This window comes from Colletes latitarsis, chromosome 4 (assembly GCF_051014445.1).
Source record: "Colletes latitarsis isolate SP2378_abdomen chromosome 4, iyColLati1, whole genome shotgun sequence".
In the NCBI taxonomy this organism is placed as follows: Eukaryota; Metazoa; Arthropoda; class Insecta; order Hymenoptera; family Colletidae; genus Colletes; species Colletes latitarsis.
The window spans coordinates 41,595,727-41,619,916 of record NC_135137.1 but is presented as its reverse complement, the minus strand read 5'-3'; the positions used below and the strand labels follow the sequence as shown (position 1 = coordinate 41,619,916).

Here is a 24,190-nt window from a genome sequence, read left to right as displayed (position 1 = left end):
TTCAATTAAATTGTTTTATAATATTATGAATAATTCTTAAATATTAATTTGTTAATTTTCTTCGTCACTTAGTACATTGTGAAACAGAATCTTATTTTAAAATAATATAGAATTGTACTTACTGTGTTTTACTTTTATTTACATTTAGTATTATAGTCAAATTATTCTCTTAACAAATCGATGTATTTATACGGGGATGTATAATAAGATTAATAATTATTTAAAATATTGGGACTAGTTTGATATACCTAGAACTCGATTCCTTAGAACAAAGTTTAACCAGAGCACTGTGTAAATACATCAACATTGGTTTCTATTAATACGGTTTGTTGTTTATAGGAGAAAGGAGGAAGTCGTACTAGAAAAATTTCCTGCAATAAATTTACATATAAAAGAAGACTAATTCGCATGTACATTTAGATACATGATTTCTTTTACATTTAACACTGTTTAAGTACATACGCTTAAGTGAATTAATTATCATAATGGATTATTTTCTATAGTCTTAAAATATTCTTTCAATCGCTTCAATAGAATACAGTAGGGATGTGCGAGAACCCGAGAATGTCAGGTCGAATCAGGCCAAGATCCCAAAAGTACGTCACGATGTAAGAATATCAGAATTCCTAAAATTCCGGGTATCCGAAACACGATTTGGAACAAAATTTGACATTACAGAAAGAAACTGTTCATATTCTTGATGTTATTCAATGGTAATCACATGATAATTACACTATAATTAAGTAGTTATTACACGTTTAAAATGTACGATCATGTATCTAAAATTTCGTGAATTTCAATATTCTTATGTCGTAAGATATTTTCGGAATCTCGCCCGACCCGAGGCTCAGATAATTGAAATTTCAGGTTTTCGCATACCCCTAAAATACAGTTAAAAAAGTTGCGATTTACGAAAAGAGGAGTTAGTATATCTGAACGTACGTAAAGGAAAAATTGTAAAAATCATGTTTTAAATCTTATTAAAGTTCTGAAATGATTTGTGTATTATATCATTTTAAAGACTATATCCATAAAACTGTTACATTCGAGAATCTAAATTCTACTTGCAAAATTTAACAAAAACATTTCAATGAATATATTCTTGGAAACTTTTCTTGCGAGATTGGAAAAATTGGAAGCAGTCGATTTGAGAAAATATATTATTTATGTAAGTGGAATAATACACTTTTAAGTGACCTTTTAGAATAATATGTAGTTATAAGCCCAGCTTAAAGGCTCTGCCTTTTTTTTTTTTAGTGAGTTAATGGAGAAAGTACTTAATCTAGAAGTCTAACTGGGCTATAGCTTGATGGTAGAGTATTGTGAATCCATTGTCAAAAAAAACTGTAAGTATTTTGAATGGCTCTACCACTAGATGATGATGAACTTTGTTGTTCCACAATGTTGTTTTGTTGTTCCAGTCTTTCCAGTGATTCTATACGTGTTCTTATAGAACCTCCATATGTACGCACCTATATTATTAACAAATAGGTGATTATTAGTTTAAAATTTTTTCAACTGAAGTAACCGAAATTTTTCTTAAATTTTCTGGATTAAAAATCATAATAAGCAATATGGCATGAACTGATCTTCGTCCTAATTAATTTGTAGTATTGAAAAGTCGAAGGTTTTTTTTTAAAAAGAGAGTAGAAAATAACATTAGAATAATTAAACAGAGGAAACCAGAAATTTTAAGAATATTTTATGTACAAAAGCGAGCTCCTTGCCCCACGGTCATACTTGTTGAGCATCATTGTCTTTCATAATATCCAAAAAGTTCTTCAATGCTAAGAATTGTCACACATTTGACATGAGGCATGTTACATTTTTAACAATTACTCCTGTCATAATACCAGTTATATGTATAAAAATATTTGGTTACATTCTACGAAGTTTCCACATTCGGATTTAAAATTTATGAGTACATACACTTAATATAAAACTATTAAAAAATATTATGAAAATAAAAAACAGTGAAAGTAACAAGATAATTAATTGTTTTTCATAAAATAACATAGCGAGTATGCAAAATTTATATAAATTTATTTTAAAACGGAAATACATAAATTACAGTATTTTGTAATAAATTATTAATAGAGAAAGTAAAAAATAGTATGTATAAAATTCTGTTTGAATATAAAAATGTAAAGTATCGTATAATTTTGATAAAAAAAAGAGAATATCATTAATTACTAAAGAAACATTACATATTATAATATTTACCATTATAGATAAGTAAAAAAGAAACATTAGCAACAAATAAATGACACATTAATAATATAAAACAATTTACATTTTAAACAAAAGAGGTAATAGTGTTTGAATACTTACAAAATAATCCGAATATGGCACTACATGAACTACTAAGGAACTGATGAAACCTTTGCGGACACACGAATATTAATTTAGTATGTATGTATATATTTCCAGCCGCACGAAAAATGGGTGCATCACTTTAGTTGGTTATTTACTCACTGTCTGTAGATTAGACTTCAGACTGTGGGTGTTGGCCACTCGCGTTCACTCAAGAGGAGTTAGACTTCCACTGCTGACTCTTACTTCTCTGGGCTCCGGGGCTGCTGGAGGTCTTCTTTCTTGTAATTGTTGTTGGTTTGTTCCAGTTACATTATGATGACTTGATCGTGTAGTATGATTCGCCACAACAAACTCTGTCAAAGTTACATCTGCAGTTCCACCAGATTCAAGAGGTATGGCATTTTGACGGAAGTGTTCAAGCATATCATATATGGCAGGAAAGCAAAGATGCTGAACTCGACAGTGACCTTGGTCATTTAATGTCATACGTAAATGCTGCAATTTAAATTAGGAAAAAGAAAGAAAAAAAGGACGAATTATTTTATATAACTTTAATTGGATTATAATATAGTTTAATTAAACACTAATTTTACCTTTGCCCTGCCTTGAAAATTAAAAGTTAGTACAAATTCTCCTTTTCTTGTTTCACTTTGGCGAACAAGAAAGACGCCATGACCATTAGCAGCACTATGCAAAACAAGTTGTGCTGCATCTGACCTAGGAAGAGTTCCATGAAACCATGGATACTCTCTTAAGCTGCTTGACAAATCCATTTCACCATCATTTGTAGCCACTGTAATGAAATTTAATTTTCTCTAATCTGTAAATTACACAATTTCATGTGCTTTTCATAGATAAAAATACTTACTTTGTTCAATATCTTGTTGCGATGAACATAATTCCAAATTGCTATTACTTCTTGTACGAAGTCTTGGAGGTATTTCTGGTGGATTGTTTGGTGTCTCATCTCCATGTTCATGTGTTGCAGATCGAGAACTTTTACTTGCAGAATTAGCTCTCAATCTATCTCCTTCATTACCAACAGCTAACAAACCATGTCCTAAAGAGTCTCCAGTAGCATCTGTTCCAGAACTTGGATTCATTGCATTTTGTTGAACTGTGCGCATACAATATTTAATAGTAGCTAACCACGACCTCATGTCATTTGAATCATGAGCTTCTATTACAAATTCCATATTTTGTGTTTTTAACACAAATGTATTTTCATGATCTGGCATTTCCAGAGCAGTTGTTTCTCTAGCTTCTATTATTGCAGAACAAAACACACCACTACGTGGTTTTACTGCTTTTGGAGGAGAATAAAATTCTAACATATATCCGCCAATTGCTTTTATTAAGGCAAGTCTAGATTTTTCCCATTTCTGAGTACCATCAATATTTTCTCCCATTAAGGAATTAACAATGCCTTCTTTTCTACATTCTACCACAATCTTTGAGAGTTTAGTTTTCGAGTGTTTGTCCCTACGATGTTCACTATGGGATAGTTCCACTTCATCGCTTTGTTGCTTATGAAAAAAACTTTTACCTTTCTTAAGCCCTTTAAAAGACAAGCGACGAAAAAAAGGTTTATGTGCAGGTTTTGGTGATATTGCATCCCCATCATGTTCAGAATAATCACTAAATTCTTCATGGGATGAAGTGCGAATAGGAGCACTATTGTTTTGACTTACAACATTAATATCCCTATCATTGATTGTTGTATGTCTTGTATTGTACAAAGATGGAGGCCTGTAAAATATAATAAACAAAGTAAGTCACAATTTTATACAGTTCATTTTAATTTAGCTTCTAATTTTTATGTACGTAGAATGAATATTGATGTATATAAACAACAATATTAATTTAGGAAATATTCAAATAGTCAAATATAAATTTTGAATAAAATATGAAAGAAATTTACTAATTAAAGAATATATTTTTTAGGATTACAACAGACCTGACTGTACGACGCAAGTATTCGCTTTCAAAGTGTTCACAGAAGCTTTCGACGAATTTCCTTAAAAAATCACGGTGAGAGAGATTCGATCTGGCACTTTCGGGCAAGTTTAAACTGACATAGGTACAAAAAGCCTTAGCAAAATCAGAAGCTGAAGCGCGGGCGTGTCTCTCACAGAATTCTATCCAACCAGGTGCAGCTTCGGGCGACACGGCAACCGCCGGCGCCGTTGTTGTTGTCGACGTAGCCGTCGTCGTCGCTGTTACCGCTACCGCTGCTGCCGTCGTCGTTGTTGTTATCGTTGTTGTTGATATTATTGTGCCTGTCGTCGGTGTCGCCGCAGTTATAGTATAAAAACTCATTACCGGCGTCTGCCTCACGAAGGGGGCTAAAGACCTCCCCCTGCCACTATACAGCCACCGCGAATTTCTTTACACACCGTGAAACTCGTATGTGTGGAAAGCACACAAGCACGTATGCACGCACGCATGTATTGAACTTCGTCTTGTATATATACGTTGGAATAAAAACAAGATCGCGTAGTAGCGGATACTGTTATTAATCGAAATTAATTACCGATTATAGTGGTCGAACGATAAAACACACTTCCTTTTAAAAGAAACGAACAGGTAACATTTCCGCCGAAGTAATTGACCTTTCTTTTTTATCGCATGGCCGAATGTTTCTTTGGAAAAGAGTGGATTAACGAAAACCGATCAAAGAGTATTTTAACTAATTATAAACGATCGATACATTTTCGCTTTAGTTTCTTATTAACGTAATCAATGAATCGAAGAATTGACCATATTGTTATTTTTCTCAATTTTGTGTAACAAAATCTTTATTTTGCGGAAATATTTTTACCGACATTATGAAATATGGAACCGATGAAACCACTAGCGCGATCTATCTTGCATGGAGTGTAAATGCATTCGAAAAATGTTGACAAAAATGGCAGTTTCATGGAGAGTTTCAAACTGGTGAAGTGGAAAGCGGACAAAGAAGGTAAAGACAGTAAATATTATTTTATTATAATTTTCATTATAAAGTGTTTAGATTAAGTTAGTACATTTTGTAATTACAAATATTTGTATTAACAAGTATATTAATAACTTATTTAACTGTCATTTATGTATAATGGAACTTGTTTACCTACGCTAAATTACATCCCGTTTCAATAGATAATGTTCCCTAGATGCATTCTTTGTCAATTCGTATAATGAACTAAATAGTTATGTGTATATAATCTAATATAACATAATAAATTGAATATCAGTTTCTAATATTTGTACGATCTTTGTGCATGCACGCGTTTATAATTTTATATTCATGTACGATTTAATAATTCTATGGAACATTTTTAAGTAAATTACCTCTGTAAAAAAATATTATTTGGGATTTTTCGTATTTAGGTTTTTCGTTGCTTTTATTGACGTAAATATTATAGTTATATTGAAGCCATGGCAGTGTTTATTAAACTTTAGATAATATTAAACATTCTTTTTCTTTTAATTGTATCTGATCACCTCTATTTCTAATTAATTTGTATATAATATGTCGTAAACTGGTTTTGGAAGATAATCACTACACAAAGCCTGTATCCTTTCTTTACGAGAAACTGGTGTGTACCTTCTAATAGGAAAAGTTTTTATAACACCATCGGTTAAAGCTCTGGTTACTGGTGTCAAATCTGCTTCTGGACCTTGAGTATATTTCTCCAGGGCTAACATTTCTTTTTGAAATAATTCTTGTCCATATTCTTTGCGAGTCTGAGGATCTAACTGGGTCCACATTTCTCTAGCTTGTTCCAACAGTGAACTGTTATTTTTTAACCATGCATTCCCAGATACATATTCACCTGTTTCAACAATAACTACATCTACTCCCCATCTTCTCATTTCCAATCTAAGACAGGTTCCCCAAGCTTCAACTGCAGCCTATTATACACATGGAGGGTTACTTTATACATACATATTTAATAAAATAAGGTATTATTAATTTAAAACATTAATTTACCTTAACTGCGCAATAAATGCCTCGAACGGGACTTGGTATACGAGCTAAGAGACTGCTGACTAACACAACACGACCTTTTGATCTTCTAATCAGAGGTAAAAAAACCTTTAAATAGAAAATTATCAAGATTATTAATTGCTGAACTTTTTAGGGCAATTTTGTATTTACATTTATCGATAGATTAAAAAATTGTAACTTGATAATACATTCAAAAACATTTCGCGGCCTCCTTAAAAATTTGTAATAGGTTAAGGTACCCTGTGTAACATTAAAATTCAATATAAGATCAAATAACATAATTTTAAATTGTTCTGGTTATTAATTTATAAAACATTAAATTAACAATTATAATGAATTCTTTTACTATTGCATATGGTACCCTAACCTATTAAAAACTACTGGAGAGATAATATTATTATTTTGAAAAGTAGCTATCATTTTGTTAGTGTATTGTTTCAATAATTTGTATATTTATATATTATAATATACCGATAGGGTTACCTGAGTTAATCGAGCAAGACCTATGAAATTTATGTCTATGCTGCGTTTTAAAACTGAAGAAGGCACCCATTCGCATTCACCTAAAGTTACCCAAGCTGCAGCATGTATCAATGCCCATAATCCTAATGTAGAATACATATAATGAAATATGTGAGTTTTGGTATACACATTGAATAAACAACTTTGAATGTTTAATGGAAAGTGTAATTTTAAACCTGGTGCACCATCTGGTAAGTTTTCATTTACATAAAGAAAAGTTGAATGAATATCATGTTCACTAGTAACATCTAATTGTAATACATGTAATCTACCAGAAGCTTCTTGCTTTAACTTCTGCATCACGTCTTCATTTTCTTCTTTAGTACTAAATCCAGCAAAAACTGTAAATCCCTTAAAAAATAAATTCTATGTGTATAAAAATATGAATAGATGATAATATTACTAATAATAGTATATAAAGTTCATTTTACCAATTCATCTAATTGTTTACTCAATGTATATCCAACTCTTGAATCACATCCTGTAATAAGAACTGCTTTTCCTGCAGCAGTTACCTGCACCATTTACATCTGTATGTACTAATATTATAAAATATTTATTTATATCAGTATGTTATTTGCATTGGGATTAAGGAGAAAATATTATATATAGGTAATTAAGTACAGTTTATTGTTACATTAGAAAATGTCATGGGTACTTTAAGCTTTTCTGCATGCAAACATAGAAAATCTGTTACAATTTTCTTTTGATTATTTAAATAGTAGAATTTTTATATAACATTATTGGATATAGTTGCAAATTAGTAATAATATTGACTTTTGGTCCTAAAACATGTTCATGCAATTTACTTTAATGTTTCTACTGATTAATTATAGAAATAAGTAGTTCACGTTTGTTGATATAATTTTACTTAAACTAATAGCAAATATATATATAATTTAAATAACATACCTTTAAGTTGTGGTAGAATAGTGTAGATCCTATGGATATGACTAATAATAAGAGAAAAAGCACAAAACTAGATGTTTGTGATATACCTAATGTATTTAATACAGTTGCTAAGATGACTGCAACTGCATGTGAAAATGCAATTGGAAGAAGACACCTTTCTGCCAATTCCCATGTTTGACTGTCATCTGGTTCTTTATATCCACTTGGTAAAGGCATCTTTGTTATTGCTTTATTAATATTTTATACAAATTTAATCGATTCCATTCAGACAAGACTTGTGGCTCGGCTAAGAGCCCCAACTGGGCTAACTCTGAGCTAACTTTAAACTTAAAACAGTATCTAGTCTCATTGATCTAAATTTAACTGCAGTGCTGTGTCTTAAATTCAAAGATCCTAGTAAAATTGTATGTCCTATCTCAAGAATAATTGCATTTTAGTAAATCAGCCTTTACTTTGTAAAATATCTTTTTTTCAGCCAAAAATTATTCTTATATAATTATTTTTTAAACGTTTTAATGGTTACAATTGTAAAAAATGTAGAATCTGAATATAGATATTATACCTATTAATATGTAAATAGTAAAAAATTGAAAGTTTGAAAGTTTTGTTAAAAATGATTTTATTTTATAATTCCTTATTAAACATTAAATACATATATTGAAAAATATTAATCCATTATAACTTATGACATGTTAATATTTAAATCATTTAATATGTATAATAGTCTTTTCTTATATTTTTCAACAAAAGAAAGTGAATGCTATTTATAAATGAGCTTTAACAAGAAAAGGGTAAAGTACTGGTATAAAAATAATTCAATGCTCTATACATATTTTCTGTAGAAACATGTAACATTTTTATCTATTTTAAAAGACTTAAATTTTTTTTTCACCTTCGATTTGAAATTGTAAATATAATATATTCAAAATTATAATTCATTAACTCTGTCATTCTATAAAAATGTAATAATAAGTGAAATAAAAATAAACTAATCGGAGTTAATATTTTTTTACTCGCGTTGAAAATATTTTTATCGAATAATCGTTAAGGACATTATCGTTGAGTAATGTAAACAATTCGTCTGGCAGTAACAAAAAAATGATACTAGAGTGGGGTAGGTTATTGATTTCTGTGTGGGTGCCATGTTGGGAGGGAATATCATGGGGGGTGTCTCTTGGTCGTACCATACGCCGTAGTCTACAGAGAATATAAATAGGAGGGGTAGTTGCACCATTGACCCAGTGTTGAGTTGACATACGGTCAGTTCAGTCACTCGGGCGTAACTCGTCTTCTAAGCCTTTCAAGTTTTTTATCCGTAGATATATGTGAATTGTTAAAAATTGTAGTAAAGTCCACGTAAGAACCAACGATCCAATGCAATCCAAAACACTGCCCTTTCTTACTTACGTTCCAACCGTACAACTTTACATTCGTATCATCGACACGTACCTAGTGTTTTAAGTATCGATGCAAACGTTTTTCTAATGAAAATTAAATAAAATTTTATCAGTGTCCGGTAATAAGTATACGACTCCTCGATTGGTGCGAATACGAATTCTGTGTTACGATTTAAGTTGAAGATAGTAGCGGCATTGTTAAATCAATGTGTAACGATAATCAGGTCTTAGTTACAGTCAATTCTTGTGAAGGAAATAAATTTTTGACGAAATAAATTTAATACGATCGAACAAATTAGAAAAGTGCGGACTCTTCGTGAGCACTTTCTAGCAATTCGAAGCAATATGTCAGAAACAGCAGGAATATCGCAAGGATTGGGCAATCCTTACAAAATTGTCGATTATGCCAGAGAAAAACGAAAGGGAATCACTGCTTCTTCCCTGAAGGAATTAACTAGTATTGCACGAAGCCGGTTATCGTTGCCTTTGGATGCAGAACTTACAATTGTTTTAGAACAAGATGGTAAAAGAATATTGTATCACTAATGAAATAGATGTAATTTCGTTTTAATGAAGTGCCTTTGTACAATATTGCACAAGCAACTTTATATATAATGTGACATTTTTTTAACAGGCACCGAAGTAGACGATGAAGAATATTTTGCAACATTAGAAAGGAACACTAGTTTAATGGTGCTATATGGTGACCAGAAATGGGTGGCAGCAGGAAGTAGTAAAGCTGCTTCTCATTATATAGTTGTCGATGATGTAGATAATGTAGAAGGTGGATCAAGAGGAGATGAAGTCAGAAGACGTCGCCCACCAATAGAACCATTAGTCTCATCATTGCATGGCGATCCTTCCCATATATCATTACTTGGTGGAAATGATTTAGAATTACTTAGTGATATGGATCCAGACAGCTTAGCTGATATAGTGCCTGACAGGTATATGATTAAATGTAAAAATCACATAGTTTCTAATATTAGAATATTTATTATCATTTGGTTTAAAAATTATTTTAGAATATTCTTGGAACAATTAAAGGAAGCCTCAGGTAGATTTCTGGCTGAAAAACGACAAGCGCAGGAGTCAATGGCTCTTCTTCAGATGTATGCAAGTGGTGGAGAGATGGAGCGAGCGTAGGCCATGTGGGGGGTGGGCGCCCTCACATTGGCTAACATGTATCGAGTGCGACGTCGCATATTTTATAAAGGTCGTCAACTACAACAAACTTTAATCCTTTTCTGGAATTGAGCCCATTACATTTATAGCGCACCAATCTATCGCGCCATCTTCTACCATCGCACTATTCATGAAATTTGAATGTTTGCATTGTCAATGAAAATCTTGAAATTCTTCTATGCAGAATTTTGAAGGATTCAGTGGTAAAGAAACAAGTATAGAACTAATGTTCTCATTTTTGACAGATGGTCAAGTATTGCAAATATCTACTAAATATGTGAACACATAAATTTGTTAGCAAAAAGGAACTGCATTGAAAGTTAATGCTTGTCCATATTATAAGTTAATACTATAATGATATGTAGTTTTATTTTTTATTAATAGTAAACTACTTTTTAGTGTTTTTTTTTTTTTTTTTTTTTTTTTGTGCAAATCAATGGCACAAGTATACTTTAGCATTATTTATTTTGTAGAATGTGTCTTAAGGAATTGCTTTCCTGCAAAATGAGGTTTTAAATACAATTATTGCATACATGCAATTTAGCCGTTGAATAATCTGAATGTACTACATAAACAAAAACTATATAGAAATATCATGTCAAAGAAAACATTCCGTCACGATGTTGTCATATCAGTATTAGCAGAAAGACGACATGTTTGGTTTATGAACTTTTGTACGTAGATATATTATACCAAGCTTTAGTTCAACGAAGATCGATGAAATGTTTAAGACTGAATTTATAGAGAAAGAATGCATCCCCATTATAATCACCAATTCATTGTACACTAAATTTAGCGTTGTAATAGGAAAAAAAACAATATCAGCCTTTGATACCAAACAAAGTTATGCATTTGATAAAAAAAAAAAAGCTGCAGAGAAAGAAGAACATGCGCAGATGTTTCTGTAAAGATTATGCATATGCAAAATAAACTGTTACATCAAAATAAGAATTATGTCATTATATCTCTATTTATTATAGGAAGAAAAAAACTTCTTAATATTCTAAAATTCTAAACTATTAATCTAACATTTAACATCTATGGAATGACATTTATTGTGAACTTTAAAAGAAGTACGCTCAATGCTTATGTTTATTCTTTGCAGAAACACTTTTAACAGAATATCGTGACATTCTTTGATATATACCTTAACATCTGTATATTACAAAATAACATTTACATTTATTGTCATTTGGGTATTTAAAATGCAACGATCAGCATACATATAATTGATAATTCATAGCAACCGACTGCGTTTTAGTAATCATAAATTCGTTCAGTATGTAATTTTTAATGGTCTTTCTTTATGATGCATTAAAAAAAGTAATATTTTACTTAAATTTTAAGACACGCTAGGAAACAGTTGATACATTTAATAGAACTGCCAATTAAAGAGAACAACTAATGCTCAATAATATCCTATCCAGTAAATCCTTTAAAAATAGTCTGCTTTTTTTTTTAACTCTTTATTTTAATCGATACTAATATTTAATATATTGACACTGATGAATATATTGCTGTTACTGTTACAATCATCATATTACGTCCATTACATATTCTAATAAGTATCATATATATTTACATAAATTAAATTTTAATAGAATGTATAAAATTGACATCTATGAGTTGATGTAAGGCGTTTGAAGTATCCTTCGTTCGATTACCGGCGCTACGTAACTGGCAGACAGCCTCTTGAAGGATAAGTTCACTTCTTAGCAGTTGTCGATTAACGCTTGATAATTCTTGAACGGCGGTGCCGATCGTTTCCTCAGTCATTTGCATAAAATCTTTATCCAATGTTTCATTGCAATTGTCTATTCCATTATAAGATATATCAATTCAAGCATCAAATATTATTTGTTCGGAAAATGAAACAGTGCATATTATTTATACAATTACGTAAAATACTCAAAAGCAGAATGCTTCTAAATAATTCAAGTTTCAGATAAAACGATATCAGCCTGAATCTAGTAGAAATTTACATTATTTGAATAATTGCGTTATTACATATTTTTCTGCGTCAGAATTATTAAAGAATACTCTAGCAATAGCTATGTGTATTGTACTATTACAAAATTAATAAAACGATGTTAATAAAAAAAATATTTTAATACAGTAAAACCTCAATTTAACGGGTACGATATTACGATCTTGTTGTCGGTACATTTCTGAAAAATGAAACAAACTTAAACACAATTTTATTATTCTTGATCTTTGTTTTACTTTGAGACATTACATGTACATAACTAAATCTATTGGTTTTAACGTAAAAATGGATAATACTTTGCTGAAAAATACATAATTTGTTATTTAACAGATTTTTGCTTTTTTACAAAAGTTTGGAAATAATGGACATCTTCTCTTTCCAAGAAGTTTACTAAATTGAGATTTTACTTATACCTTTAAAGCAAATGTTTGAACTTACGTAATTTCTTATGTAATAAACTGTTGTATTTTATGGAACTTTTTATTGATTTTGGTATTTTGATTTCAGCATAGGGCATACAAGCCATAGCATCAACTGCTCCACTAATACTGCTCAAACTTGTTCCATCTAGGAAAGATTAAATTAAATGAAAAGGAACATTATTACTGTTTGACAAATTCTTTGCTTATAGCATAAAAATGTTCTGTTTCATTATGCAAATAAGATTTAAAAAATATCTTACCATCATCGGATTCTGGAGCTTCACCAGAAATGATAGTACCACAGTAATTGGTATTCCGCATAGAAGGAAATCCCATAACCTGTATAAAGCATATTACTTTCTTTGTAAAATTTCTTTTTTAATCAATTAAACAATTTCATGAAGAGATATGAAAGTGACATACAGTGGCAATGTTTGTATTCTCATCATCAGATTCTGGTGCTTCTCCAGAAACCACAATAGCTTTCAAATCCATATTGAAGATGTGAATTTAGGATTTGCAAGTGAAAGCTTTTATATTCATTGAATGTCACGGTAGCCCATTAAATACAGAATTTCAAATCTAAAATAAAGAGTGGCATCAAAAGTGTAATGATATATCTGCAAATTGTACATTTGATAAAACCTCAATTATCTTGTTTTATATTTACGCTATAATTTATGTAATTTAAAAGAAAGTGAACTGCATTAAAAATAAATTTAATTTAATTATAAATTGCAGTGATATAAAGATTTACAAATGTAATGCTTATCTTGTTTATCAATCATATAAATAAAGAATACAATTTCTTGTCTAGCAGTTTCCCTGCCTGGAGGTTGCAGAATATAATGTACTCTGCGCCGTCGCTAAACTGCCCCCACCAGTGTGACCAGATTTGGCATAATTGAGTACATCGACGGCAACACTAGTAACGACGAATTTCCTTAGTGTTTAACGGAGTGATGGGGAAAGCCGACATATCCTACCGCACCAGCCACATGTTACGTATGGTCAGCGCTTCACGCAACTTCGAAAAATCGATGAAGAACGTGAATGGGAGCCTTTTCTTCTTGTTCTTGAACAGCTGAAGTCCGTCCTCGCGTCAATGGCATACAATTTCGAATTTCGACTACTCAGGCATTTCTAAAATGTTTATTTAATATTTAATTCAATTTTTGTAAATTATATTTTTTGCCTATATAGGCAAATATATCATGTTCAGTTTTATTCCGAAGTTATTCCGGTTCTCCGAAGCCTTGACGAAGTACACTCACACGTTACCGACGACAAGTTATTCCTTCCAAGAATCTTGTCATCTTTGAAGTTTTCAAGAAATAGTCCGCCAAAATTTTCACCAACGTAACAAATATATGCAACCCATTATCAACGACCCTGAGATACGCAGAAGGAAATGTTCACCGATCTAACCTCAAATAAACGATTACGACAAGAGTATCTTTCTTACAGCATACCAGACACGAACTACAGGCTTTAAAGTTGAAACAACCAGCAAAATAAAGTCTTTTGCCGCTTTGTTTAAACTTTCCTGAATGTGTTTTCGCGTATGCAACCCGAACTTCACCGAACCAGTAGTAGCGATCAGAACGAACAACTCTGGTTCCTTTGAACATGAACATGAGTAAAATCTATTTTTCATGGATTGAGTATAAATTCAATCAGGTATTTATACTCAATCGTATTAATAATATACATCTGTATACATATATATGCTCGTTCATAGAAATAATAACAAGAATTTTTTTTTTTTCAATAGTTAAAACGTGGTCAAGGGTGTTTCAAACATGTATTTCACATACAGCGAGTTGCCTACCTTAAGGAACCAAAATTATTTTGTACATATTAACGTTAGATGGCTTCAATATTTTTCGTTCTGTGACGAATATAAAATCAAGTTACTGGAGTAAGGATGAAACAGAAATAATAAAGTAAATATTAAATTTAAGAAGATCGTATCAGAGATGAAATATCTTCGAATATGATCGTACCATTAAATTGGGAACAAATTTAGAATCATACAATTTGATACGTATAGATCGTTCGGAATTATCCAAATAATCAAATATGTAAATCACAAATCATTATACTTATTTTATAAATTTTGTAATTTCGCGACAAAAATTTCAAACTTCCTGTATAGCGTGATAGTCTCGTTGCAGGAAATAACAAAATAACTTAACGTGGAATTATTTACGCACGTAATAAAGTTTTAATGCATTACCCTTTACATATCAAATGAGAAGCAATAAATCCATAGATATGATTGGGTTATGCAATTCATTTATTATTATACCTTAAATCGTAGAAAATAATAATGATAATATACACTTTTGTTTTTTTGATCAACAAAGATAGTACAATTATAATAATGATAATACAATTACAGCGTACGTTAAAACTGTACGATTTTTAAATTAGATTCAAAGACTTTATTAAAGTCTTAATACTTAATTTTCAATTAATAATTATTTTTCGTCATGTACGCAAGTTTTACTTATAATAGCTATTATAACATTGCACTTTGTATCCATGAACTTTTGTATTTATTGATTTAAGAACGACGAGCATTAAAATTAATGAGGAAACTAACAATTTTATAATGGCAGTGAGAGGAAAGCTGCCTGGCAAAGGAAAGTAAGAATACCATCAGGCTAAGCAAAAGTAAAAATTCCACTCTGACGCGATGATTCTGTGTATATGTGCACGCACTAACGTATGTTGTAAGGTACATATATGCTACATACATCATATATGCAATGCACGCGTAGTATGTTCATATACATGGAAAAACGTAAAAATTTGTTAATGTTGAAAACACATTTTGATCTATAATCGTTCAAAATCTTTAGCATTCTTCCCGCAAACGTATTTGTAAGTGTGCTGGACCAGCATCATAGACCAGCACTTAAATTCGTTTTAATAAGTCGCAATCGCACATCAGTTCCACTTTCAACGCAATAGTCCTAATCTTTGCCCCACCCTCCCGCTCCAAAAATATAAATTTAATATACATTTAAATCATCGCTAAAATTTTGGCGAGAACATTTTGTTATAGTTCATAATGCATTGATATTTCATTGATTTTTCTAGCAAAAATTACATATCTAAATTACATTGAAATGATGTACTACGATTTTGTTACACCTGCGACAATGATAAATTCGTATTCAGATCAATCTGAATTTCTTTATTCATCCTAGAAAACAAAGAATCCAAGTTTAATACCTCATGGACTGAAATTCAAAGAAAAATTTTGTTTTTCTTCTCGTTCGACAGACGTTACTAAAAATAGTAATATAAAAATAAATCTGAAAGTATGCGTATATTTGTAATAATTCGGTCAATGCGATTAGTATGTTCGACAACTCGCTAAAATCTTAGAGAAGAACAGTGGCTATGATGGCGCTATGTCAGAATAAGAATAGTTAATAGAATAATACAGTAGTTTTTTTTATCACAAATCTTATAGAATGTTATAGCTTGTTTAACGGACATATTATCAAGAAAAAGTTACACCCTATTTCGTACAATGATTAAGTTAAATTACAGAACGCTCTTAATGTTATTTAAATGCTCTATTGCGCAATGAAGGAATAATTGTCGTTAATTAATTCGATAGTGATTTAATTTTGAAGTCGAGTTTATAAACATAGCTGGTTTCCCTTAAAATGTTCCTTTAATTGATCTAATACTGATTTCTTCACCTGCTATATTGTTTTGATCAATTATTTGAAAGCTGTGAGTTTATTTCTTGCCAAGCGTATATCTTATTGATAGATATAGGACGAAAAAGAGAGAGAGAGATATACATATATTTAATACAAATGTACAGCAGTTTGTTTGTGACACGTGATGACGGCCCCAATCGTATTTTGCTAGATGAAAGTTTAACAATAAATATATAAAGGAAATATTATACTATATGAACGAATGAGACATAATAGACTTTCACTGCCTACTTCACTGGAACGTTGTTTTACCCTCAACTAGGGTCACCCTGTTTAAAGTATATTTCAGTTCTGTACATAACCAGTTGTTGCTTATTTTTGTTTGTTTTTATAAAACTCATGGTTAATCATATATTACATAGTAATAAAACAGTAATCTCACATTTGTACTTTAATATATTAATAAAACTGACTATGGCTTCTTGATTTATATAATTTCTTTTTTAACGTTTTACATATTAATTAATGATAAGCCTCGGTTTACGTCCAAAGTTGAAATGTACTTCAAAAGGCGACAAATTAAAATGAGGTTTGGAAATTTCATTGAATTTATGTCTCCTGAAAATTTTACCATTATACATATATTATATTTATAAAATGTGTTGCTAGAAATATGAATAATTTGAATGACTATTGCAACTTAATAGTTGACCTGGTATATATTGTTCCTTTTTATCATAGTTTCAGTATATAAATCCAATCAATTGTGTAAAATAAATAATGACTTTCTTGTTATAATGTTCTTAAAATTGATAACTAATTGTTGGGAAAGTATAAAGGTTTAAAAGTACGGCACGGAAGATAATTTTTTTGGAAAATTGGCGACAGAAACAAAATAGTGTATACAAAAATTGTTCTACTGAACTTCTCAGATCTCAATACTTGTAAAATCGTACAATTCCCCTAACTGAGCTTTAAGCCTCAACGATCGATTCGTTCCATAATTGAAACAATATCTTTACACATAAAAAACTGTTAACATAAAATTCCATTTCTCGAATCCAACAAGAGAAACCACGTTAAAGGGATGATTACTTGCTTCCTCTTATTATTATTTTAACTAATCCCTTTTAATTTGATTCGCTAAATGAAGATTATTCCGTTACTATATTCGTAAACAGTGTATTCGATATACAATGACATTTATGTGCAACGCATGTATGTACTTGACGTTCATCTGGCATCAAGGCATTGTAATACATCGAAATACAGAATACAGTAATGAATTTCTCGTATAAGTACATACATATGCATGGACCATGGATGATATAAAACATGCATGCATGCATATGTATACACATATACATACAAGCATATATATAATATATGTATATATAAGCAGTATTTACAATGTTTTCATGATATCGATCACGCATTCTGAGAACAGCAATTAATATGTGCTACCTAGTATTTAGCTAATTTAATTAATTAATTATTATCATTATTATTTAATTATTATAATAATAACTATTATTATACATAGTATAAGAGTATGGATTTTCCTCCTTTGTCCTCTGTATCTACGGAAATAGTGCTTAGAAATAGCTCAACTCAGTATTTTTCTTCCTAATTTTTAACAGTAGGAAGGGTCATTATCATCATCATCGTCTGAATTTGTTCATTATCCTATTATATGTAAATTTTGTGTATGATATAAATATTTTATTAGTAAAAAATTGTTTAGTGAAATTAATTTGTTACTGCTGAAAGTAAAATGAATTTGAAAGACCATAGTTTCTGAAGCCAGTCTCTTCTATAAAAATTATCATATATACAAAAATATTAATGGAAAAGCAATTACCATAAACATAAAGTAATATACTAGTTTTATTATGAATGAGCGACGAACTAAAACGATTATCTGTAATCTATTTCAGACAGAACTATATAATATTTTTAGTTAAGTATTTACTGTATAGTAAATAAATCAGATACTACGCTTGTTCATTCCAAAATCCATCGAAACATTTTTTTTGCTTTTTTTTCTTTAAGAAAAACTTTAGGCCTTTAACCATTCGTTGTTAGAAGAATAAGAGGCAAGGAAAAATTTAAACAGCGAAGAGTAACGTAAAAACGAAAGATAATAATTTTACCGTTAAGACTCTATCTACTGATTCTTATGACAGCATTTATCACGTAAAAGTCTTTTTCTACTTTTGTGAGACCTCTAAAAAGTCAATAATGTTACAGGACAAGGAGGCCTGTCTTCACACACCTAAATTGTGTTTATAATTTATTCTGAATGAAACCACAAATTACTATTTATAGCTGTTAAGAATGTGGAAAATCAATGGTATGTGTTTCATTGCCAAAAATCAAGCGCAACCTTTTCATTGGAGGTGGAGGAGGATCGAGGTTTAAATCGCGTTTTTTGTGCCGTCTTTCGCGATCTCGGGTTTTATGCTTTTTTTTACGTCTACTTCTTTCTACCCCTTCCACACGTAATACTTCATACTCAGGTTCATAACTGTCTTCACTAAGACTGGTTCCTGATTCCACAATATCTTCTAAAACTGGTGAACGTTTCATGCGAAGTGTAAGTTTCAATCTGCCGGTTCTTTCTGGAGTATTGGGGCAAACTTGACAATTTGAGTTATTTGTTTGCCATTGGCATTCTGAGAGAGTTGTTGACTTCTGTGTACTGTCATTATTGTAAGTTGACAATCTGTAAGCAATTTGTTATAAATATTCGCTTACGTGTAGTGTTTAAGATATGAAACAGAATTTTGCAGTACAAACAGACGTATGGCGTATAAATACGTACCTCTTCAGACTTTCGCTATCAACAGAATTCTCTCTTGATTGGCTACTAGCATCTGAATCTGCAGATTGATTTTGGTTACAACTTGTAGTAGGCGGCCATGGTTCTTGCGGGATTAATACTGGAGGTTCAATTTTATTGCATTCGTCATTGTATTGCATTTCTTGTAAATGCGAAGCGAGCACAGACGTGTGACGAACTTCTTGCTTGCCTCGTCGCATTATTGATGGTATTCTAATATCCTCCAGATTACTTTCTTTTTCACTAAATTCGTAAATATCACCTTGAATGCCTGAATCGTCATCAGCTACACCGATTTCGGTAGTTGCTATTTTTTGTCGATCCCTTTTTTGATTTCTTGTTAATCTGCTTTTAGTTTTTCCAACTTTACGATTTTTCGAAATACATGCAATTGTATTTTCGCCTGTTTTGTGTTCTATAACAGTTCCTAATTCCTCTTTCAAACCAGATCTTATAGATTTTTTATCATTTAATAGTTTTTTCCGGCTTTTGTGAGATCTTAATATTGTGTTTGACACTTCATTCGCTTGCACAGATTGATTCAAAATAAAATTGCGACCTTCTTCAAAATTATTATGAGTGGTAGTGTCACTGAAATTATTAGGTGCCATTATACTAAAATTTTTATTACTTTCTTTACACGGACGCATTCGAGAATCAATATCTGTCGTCAAGGTTTCAATCATTTCAGATTTTTTAAAATTCATTTCAGAAGAATTCGCGACATTTACTATGTATACATTGTTTTTAAGTATTGAATCACTTTGATGAGTTACTACTGTACCATGGCATTCGAAGCCATTCGCTTCGTTATTTTCTACGTTAAAATTTTCCTTAACAAAATTTATTTCGTTAAATTCATTTTTAATTGTAGGTTTTTCGGAATCTGAAACAAACGTAGCAAATTTGTCCGTTTCATTTTCTACCAAATAGTTGACCAATGTAGTTGAATTTGTGAAGTTACTTCTTTTGCATTCCTCGTTAGATTTTTGTGCATCAAGCGATGTAGAAATTGTTGTATCCGTTTCTGTAAATACTAAATTTTTAGGCGATTTTACATGTGTTAGAGATGTTTGTTCTTCAGTTTCGCAAAAAGGTTTCTCGTGCGTGCCTTCAAAATTATCTTCTTTCTCTTCGTTCGAATCTTGTTTTTCAAATTTTAGAAATTTTTTGATACAATTGCCCGATTCTATTGCCTGTGTAGAAACATTTTTTACATCTTCAGTATTCTCTATTGAGAGCAGACTATAATGAAATGTCCTTGGCTGACAGTTTTCTTGAGAAATTAATTTTTTGCTACTAGCCTCATATAAATGATCTAAACGAGTTTTAGATATAGAACTTATATGAACTGAATCACAGGTATTTGTACTATAATGATTTTGTATAGAATCGGAAACATTAATATTATCTGCTGAAATAGAATTCACTTCTACAGTAATATCAGTTACTTCCTTTTCGTTTGTCAATTTGTTATCCAATTCTCGGTTATCTTTGACAAATGTAGGTGAACATTCTCTTTTAAAACTAGAACAAGTTGATTGTTCCAGTGTGTCATGATGCAAGATCTCAGCATGGAAAACATTGTGAACCTTTTTATCCAAGTTACTCTCAGAATGAGGCTTATGCAGTCTAGAATACATAACTTCTTCAGCCGCTTCTACTCTGTCAGAGTCTTCTTTACGATGACTTATATCTTCTATATCAATATTTTTTGCTATGGTACCATTTAAACAAGAAGATCTAGCTTTTTCAGAGACTCTACTCTTCTTGGTTTCTGTTCTTTTATGAAGCCTGTGTATAAAATACAAAGCATAATGTCTTCTTCATTTTATAATTGAAGTATAGATTACATGCTATAAAGATACAATCTTACCTGGAGGCCCTAAGAGTTTGATTATTTTTGACATTATTTTGATGACCATTGTTACTATCAAATTTACTTAGCTGTTTATTTCGTAAATTTCTTGTTACAGAATTAGTAATGGCAGAAGGATGAGGACGAGACGTCTGTAGCAAGTTTTCTCCATTGTTTATAATAGGTTGCTGCTGAGTGATATCAGAAAATCGACATCCTTGTGCAATTAATAATTCCGCATCATACTTTGTTAAACCCTTTCTCCGTAACTCCTTCATACTAAGACTCTGCGGTGCTATTGCGGCATTACCAACAAGCACTGCATTTCTCTCTGTAAGTGCAGTATCAACTTGTTGTTTATTGCGACTTAATGGCTGTTGCCTATGTTTCGTGCGATTAATACGATTGTCTGTTTCCCTTAGACGATATCCTATAATAATTTTTTATTTAAAAAATAAATTTACATGTCAATCCCCATTGTTGTAAAATCATTTATTTTTAAAAATACCGGAGGAAAGTTCTTCTCCTGGCTTTTGATTTGCAAAAGCTCCAGTTCCTCTCCTTTCACAAGTTTCACATTCACAATAACAGTTACCATCCCCAAAAAAATCTTCTCCATAAAAGCATGTAATTTCTTCTCCTACTTCAATGTCACGTAGAACCTTAACACAAGCTGTATCTCGCCCTGTTGCCACAAACTATATTTTGTACAAATTAAGTAGAATAAATTATTACTGAATGTATATAATGACTATAATCAAAGTAGGAATATGCTAGACACATTTATTTACCTTGCAGTTAGCTCTACAATCGTGATTAATGTATGCTGCTGGACCTAACCACAGCTGTGCACAATTTTTTCGACAGCTAAACATTACAGAGAAATCATTTTTTCCAGGATGCAGTAATGCTGCTTCTTCCTGAAATGTTGTTTTACAAATATAAAACACTTTTTCATTCTTCCAATTTGTTATATTCTGCAATAAACAAACCTTTTCACTTAGTTCAGCAATACACCCAACAAGACAAGATATTTTGTCATGTTTCAACCATTTTCGAGTTGCACAAATTTTGGCACCCTTTTGGCCTTCTAGAGTATATCTGTAGCAAGGTTCAATTGCAAATCCCGAGTCCTTGTCAAAAACTCTTAAATATCGATAAATCTATGAAAAAAAAATAAGAAAAAAAAAAGATTTACACAAATACTAATCAACAAAATGTTATGTATTAAATTAACTTCTCTTTGTATATAACTCACATGTGTCTCCAAATTTGTCTGCTGTTGTTTTGATTTTGTGTGTGGAAGTCGTGCACCCCAATCCCCACCCATTAATTTTTTATACGTTTTTTCATAATTTTGAGTTTGAATAAATTCACAAATAATTTTACGAAGTTCATCTTTATTTGCTTTTAATGGCCTGTACCTTCATTATTACATAAAGTTTTCATATTATAATGTCACTTTATATTATAAACTAAAATGTTATTTGAAAATATTTACCTGATATTCATTTTATGAGTAGTGAACCCTAGATAAGGATCTAGCACGAGAGAAGTAGCAAGGTCATCATTGTCAGAAAGTTCTTTAGGTGTCATGCCGCCGCAACTACCAACATTGTTAGGTTGCATTTTTGCACCCACTGACCCACCTAATCTTCGCTCCTGCTTCCGTACTATAGCTGCTGAGCCTTGAATGGATAAGCAATCCACCACCATTCTGCAATCCGTACTGTTACTGAACAAGAAGGATTAAAAATTAATCAAAAATTGACTAAAATAATTAAACAAATAAAAATGCAAAACACATATTTTATTTTTCATTTAAGTACAAGAGTATAATTTTAACTATGTTAGATCACAAAGAAAATAATGATACATTCAGATATTTTTTTATATATATATTTATTTATACCTTCACTTTCTTCCATTTATTTTATTGTTTTAAAAAACAATACAACTTTCATTTTGTAATAACAGTTAAACTGTGAAATCACTTTGTGCACTTTCAGTTAATAAATATTAAAAATTACATATTTCTTATTGACAGATAAAATGTCAATCACTGAGGAAAGGGTCAATGGAATTGAATAACTAATATTACTTAAACAAACAGTGTTCATAGTAATATGTACAATATATAAATACAACAAGTTTTCTTATATTTTACGAATTCTGATTTACATTTATTAGAGTAGGTTTGAATGTAAACTTTAAATATAAAGCAAGTGTAAATATCACAAATCATGAAAAGTCCAGTTTAACAGTGTACACTAAAAAAATAAAACATACAATTTTTTACAAAAACACATCAATGTTAAATATAATGTAAATTAAGACACAAAAATGATAAATGCATCGAATACAGTATGAAACAGAGAAAAGTAATTGAAAAAGTGCATTTCTTTGCGAAGAATACGATATTAAAAATTTTAAGCTACCGACGTATCAATCGTATCATTAGAAAATTTCGTATGTTAGGACAACTTTAAACGATCCGGAAACGTAATAAATAACGCGTCGAAAAAATGGTTCATCGATGTTACAAGCTATTTTGATAATATATTAAGAATATCTGGAGATCATGCTCTGAACTCTAATGGCGCAGACGAGCCAGAGCGCTCCTAGAGGCACGCTGCGCTCCAATTTACTGAGCGAATTTACCTTCTTGATAAATACAAGAATGATCAAACTGTTCGATTACCTCCCGAACAGTATACTTACCTTTAAAAAGCTCTCCTGACAATACAAATCACGCATTTTGCTAACAACCTCTGACTTTTTTGGAATAAGACGAAGACGCGTTCGGATCTATCATGGCAGATCTACTATAAGCACACACACTTTCCCTATTTTTGTACTGTAAAGAAAACGATCATTGCACAAAATTGTCACGATCTTCCTAGAACACGGGTAAAACTCAATGCTTGCTTTGTCAAAATAAACTAAAAAATAATAATCATTTAATTGAGAACGTAACCGAGAAAATCCATGTTTTGGAACTACAGAATGTCGCGTACGTCATACATATATGTCTCGAACACCTCGATCTAGTAACTTTCTTGATTTACTAAA

General features: G+C 30.9%; 5 protein-coding genes and 1 long non-coding RNA gene across 11 annotated transcripts; 2 read left to right on the top strand and 4 right to left on the bottom strand.

The window, feature by feature from the left end:
* Positions 1 to 1,031: 1,031 nt before the first annotated feature.
* LOC143341292 (uncharacterized) lies at positions 1,032 to 4,472 on the top strand. The gene is made up of 6 exons (XR_013079580.1): positions 1,032 to 1,168; positions 1,258 to 1,346; positions 1,422 to 1,491; positions 2,622 to 2,708; positions 3,914 to 4,086; positions 4,261 to 4,472. It is a non-coding gene; the product is annotated as an uncharacterized LOC143341292 (long non-coding RNA).
* Lnk (SH2B adapter-like protein Lnk) lies at positions 1,143 to 4,645 on the bottom strand. Of its 3 annotated transcripts, XR_013079578.1 has the most exons (6): positions 4,274 to 4,645; positions 3,185 to 4,065; positions 2,910 to 3,109; positions 2,476 to 2,811; positions 2,332 to 2,381; positions 1,384 to 1,472 (listed from the first exon to the last, which is right to left on the bottom strand). XR_013079578.1 is itself a non-coding variant. In XM_076764113.1 (5 exons), the coding sequence occupies exons 1-5, from the start codon at positions 4,633 to 4,635 to the stop codon at positions 1,335 to 1,337; spliced, it is 1,833 nt and encodes a 610-aa protein (XP_076620228.1). In that variant the 5' UTR covers positions 4,636 to 4,645; the 3' UTR covers positions 1,143 to 1,334. The 3 variants fall into 3 exon arrangements, 2 of the variants coding, with proteins under 2 accessions (XP_076620228.1, XP_076620229.1); XM_076764113.1 differs by lacking the exon at positions 2,332 to 2,381 and having other exon boundaries at positions 1,143 to 1,472; positions 2,560 to 2,811; XM_076764114.1 differs by lacking the exon at positions 2,332 to 2,381 and having other exon boundaries at positions 1,331 to 1,472.
* A 1,026-nt stretch (positions 4,646 to 5,671) lies between these two features.
* Positions 5,672 to 7,957, bottom strand: LOC143341286 (D-beta-hydroxybutyrate dehydrogenase, mitochondrial). 3 transcript variants are annotated; one of them, XM_076764116.1, is made up of 6 exons: positions 7,742 to 7,957; positions 7,261 to 7,344; positions 7,006 to 7,180; positions 6,791 to 6,912; positions 6,290 to 6,394; positions 5,672 to 6,210 (listed from the first exon to the last, which is right to left on the bottom strand). In XM_076764116.1, the coding sequence occupies exons 1-6, from the start codon at positions 7,955 to 7,957 to the stop codon at positions 5,812 to 5,814; spliced, it is 1,101 nt and encodes a 366-aa protein (XP_076620231.1). In that variant the 3' UTR covers positions 5,672 to 5,811. The 3 variants fall into 3 exon arrangements, with proteins under 3 accessions (XP_076620231.1, XP_076620230.1, XP_076620232.1); XM_076764115.1 differs by having other exon boundaries at positions 6,791 to 7,180; XM_076764117.1 differs by having other exon boundaries at positions 6,791 to 7,180; positions 7,261 to 7,368; positions 7,742 to 7,874.
* A 78-nt stretch (positions 7,958 to 8,035) lies between these two features.
* LOC143341288 (DNA fragmentation factor subunit alpha) lies at positions 8,036 to 13,680 on the top strand. 2 transcript variants are annotated; one of them, XR_013079579.1, is made up of 4 exons: positions 8,036 to 9,661; positions 9,773 to 10,085; positions 10,164 to 10,354; positions 13,553 to 13,680. XR_013079579.1 is itself a non-coding variant. In XM_076764119.1 (3 exons), the coding sequence occupies exons 1-3, from the start codon at positions 9,484 to 9,486 to the stop codon at positions 10,282 to 10,284; spliced, it is 612 nt and encodes a 203-aa protein (XP_076620234.1). In that variant the 5' UTR covers positions 8,036 to 9,483; the 3' UTR covers positions 10,285 to 10,678. The 2 variants fall into 2 exon arrangements, 1 of the variants encoding a protein (XP_076620234.1); XM_076764119.1 differs by lacking the exon at positions 13,553 to 13,680 and having other exon boundaries at positions 10,164 to 10,678.
* On the bottom strand, positions 11,774 to 13,545 carry LOC143341290 (uncharacterized). Its single transcript, XM_076764120.1, has 5 exons — positions 13,403 to 13,545; positions 13,156 to 13,314; positions 12,993 to 13,071; positions 12,749 to 12,877; positions 11,774 to 12,137 (listed from the first exon to the last, which is right to left on the bottom strand). The coding sequence occupies exons 2-5, from the start codon at positions 13,225 to 13,227 to the stop codon at positions 11,911 to 11,913; spliced, it is 507 nt and encodes a 168-aa protein (XP_076620235.1). The 5' UTR covers positions 13,228 to 13,314; positions 13,403 to 13,545; the 3' UTR covers positions 11,774 to 11,910.
* A 1,329-nt stretch (positions 13,681 to 15,009) lies between the features above and the next one.
* Positions 15,010 to 24,124, bottom strand: Hmt4-20 (Histone methyltransferase 4-20). Its single transcript, XM_076764112.1, has 9 exons — positions 23,840 to 24,124; positions 22,620 to 22,853; positions 22,377 to 22,542; positions 22,111 to 22,281; positions 21,910 to 22,038; positions 21,627 to 21,816; positions 21,137 to 21,548; positions 19,243 to 21,054; positions 15,010 to 19,143 (listed from the first exon to the last, which is right to left on the bottom strand). The coding sequence occupies exons 2-9, from the start codon at positions 22,832 to 22,834 to the stop codon at positions 18,750 to 18,752; spliced, it is 3,489 nt and encodes a 1,162-aa protein (XP_076620227.1). The 5' UTR covers positions 22,835 to 22,853; positions 23,840 to 24,124; the 3' UTR covers positions 15,010 to 18,749.
* Between the last annotated feature and the right edge of the window lie 66 nt (positions 24,125 to 24,190).

Bases quoted from the DNA above. Each gene is read 5' to 3' on its own strand.
- Lnk (XM_076764113.1), bottom strand. From the start codon at position 4,635: ATGAGTTTTTATACTATAACTGCGGCGACACCGACGACAGGCACAATA. The intron at 4,066-4,273 runs GTCTGTTGTAAT...TATATTTTACAG, and splicing joins TACTTGCGTCGTACAGTCAG to GCCTCCATCTTTGTACAATA. The intron at 1,473-2,559 runs GTAAGAGTCAGC...TTAATAATATAG, and splicing joins CAGCCCCGGAGCCCAGAGAA to GTGCGTACATATGGAGGTTC.
- LOC143341286 (XM_076764115.1), bottom strand. From the start codon at position 7,957: ATGCCTTTACCAAGTGGATATAAAGAACCAGATGACAGTCAAACATGG. The intron at 7,345-7,741 runs GTATGTTATTTA...TAAATGGTGCAG, and splicing joins TATTCTACCACAACTTAAAG to GTAACTGCTGCAGGAAAAGC. The intron at 6,211-6,289 runs GTAAATTAATGT...TGTGTATAATAG, and splicing joins GCATTTATTGCGCAGTTAAG to GCTGCAGTTGAAGCTTGGGG.
- LOC143341288 (XM_076764119.1), top strand. From the start codon at position 9,484: ATGTCAGAAACAGCAGGAATATCGCAAGGATTGGGCAATCCTTACAAA. The intron at 9,662-9,772 runs GTAAAAGAATAT...TTTTTTTAACAG, and splicing joins AATTGTTTTAGAACAAGATG to GCACCGAAGTAGACGATGAA. The intron at 10,086-10,163 runs GTATATGATTAA...AAATTATTTTAG, and splicing joins GCTGATATAGTGCCTGACAG to AATATTCTTGGAACAATTAA.
- LOC143341290 (XM_076764120.1), bottom strand. From the start codon at position 13,227: ATGGATTTGAAAGCTATTGTGGTTTCTGGAGAAGCACCAGAATCTGAT. The intron at 12,878-12,992 runs GTAAGATATTTT...AATCTTTCCTAG, and splicing joins AGCTCCAGAATCCGATGATG to ATGGAACAAGTTTGAGCAGT. The intron at 12,138-12,748 runs GTAAGTTCAAAC...ATAATGGAATAG, and splicing joins TTTATTACATAAGAAATTAC to ACAATTGCAATGAAACATTG.
- Hmt4-20 (XM_076764112.1), bottom strand. From the start codon at position 22,834: ATGGTGGTGGATTGCTTATCCATTCAAGGCTCAGCAGCTATAGTACGG. The intron at 22,282-22,376 runs GTGAGTTATATA...TTTTTTTCATAG, and splicing joins AGACAAATTTGGAGACACAT to ATTTATCGATATTTAAGAGT. The intron at 21,055-21,136 runs GTAAGATTGTAT...TTTTATACACAG, and splicing joins CAAACTCTTAGGGCCTCCAG to GCTTCATAAAAGAACAGAAA.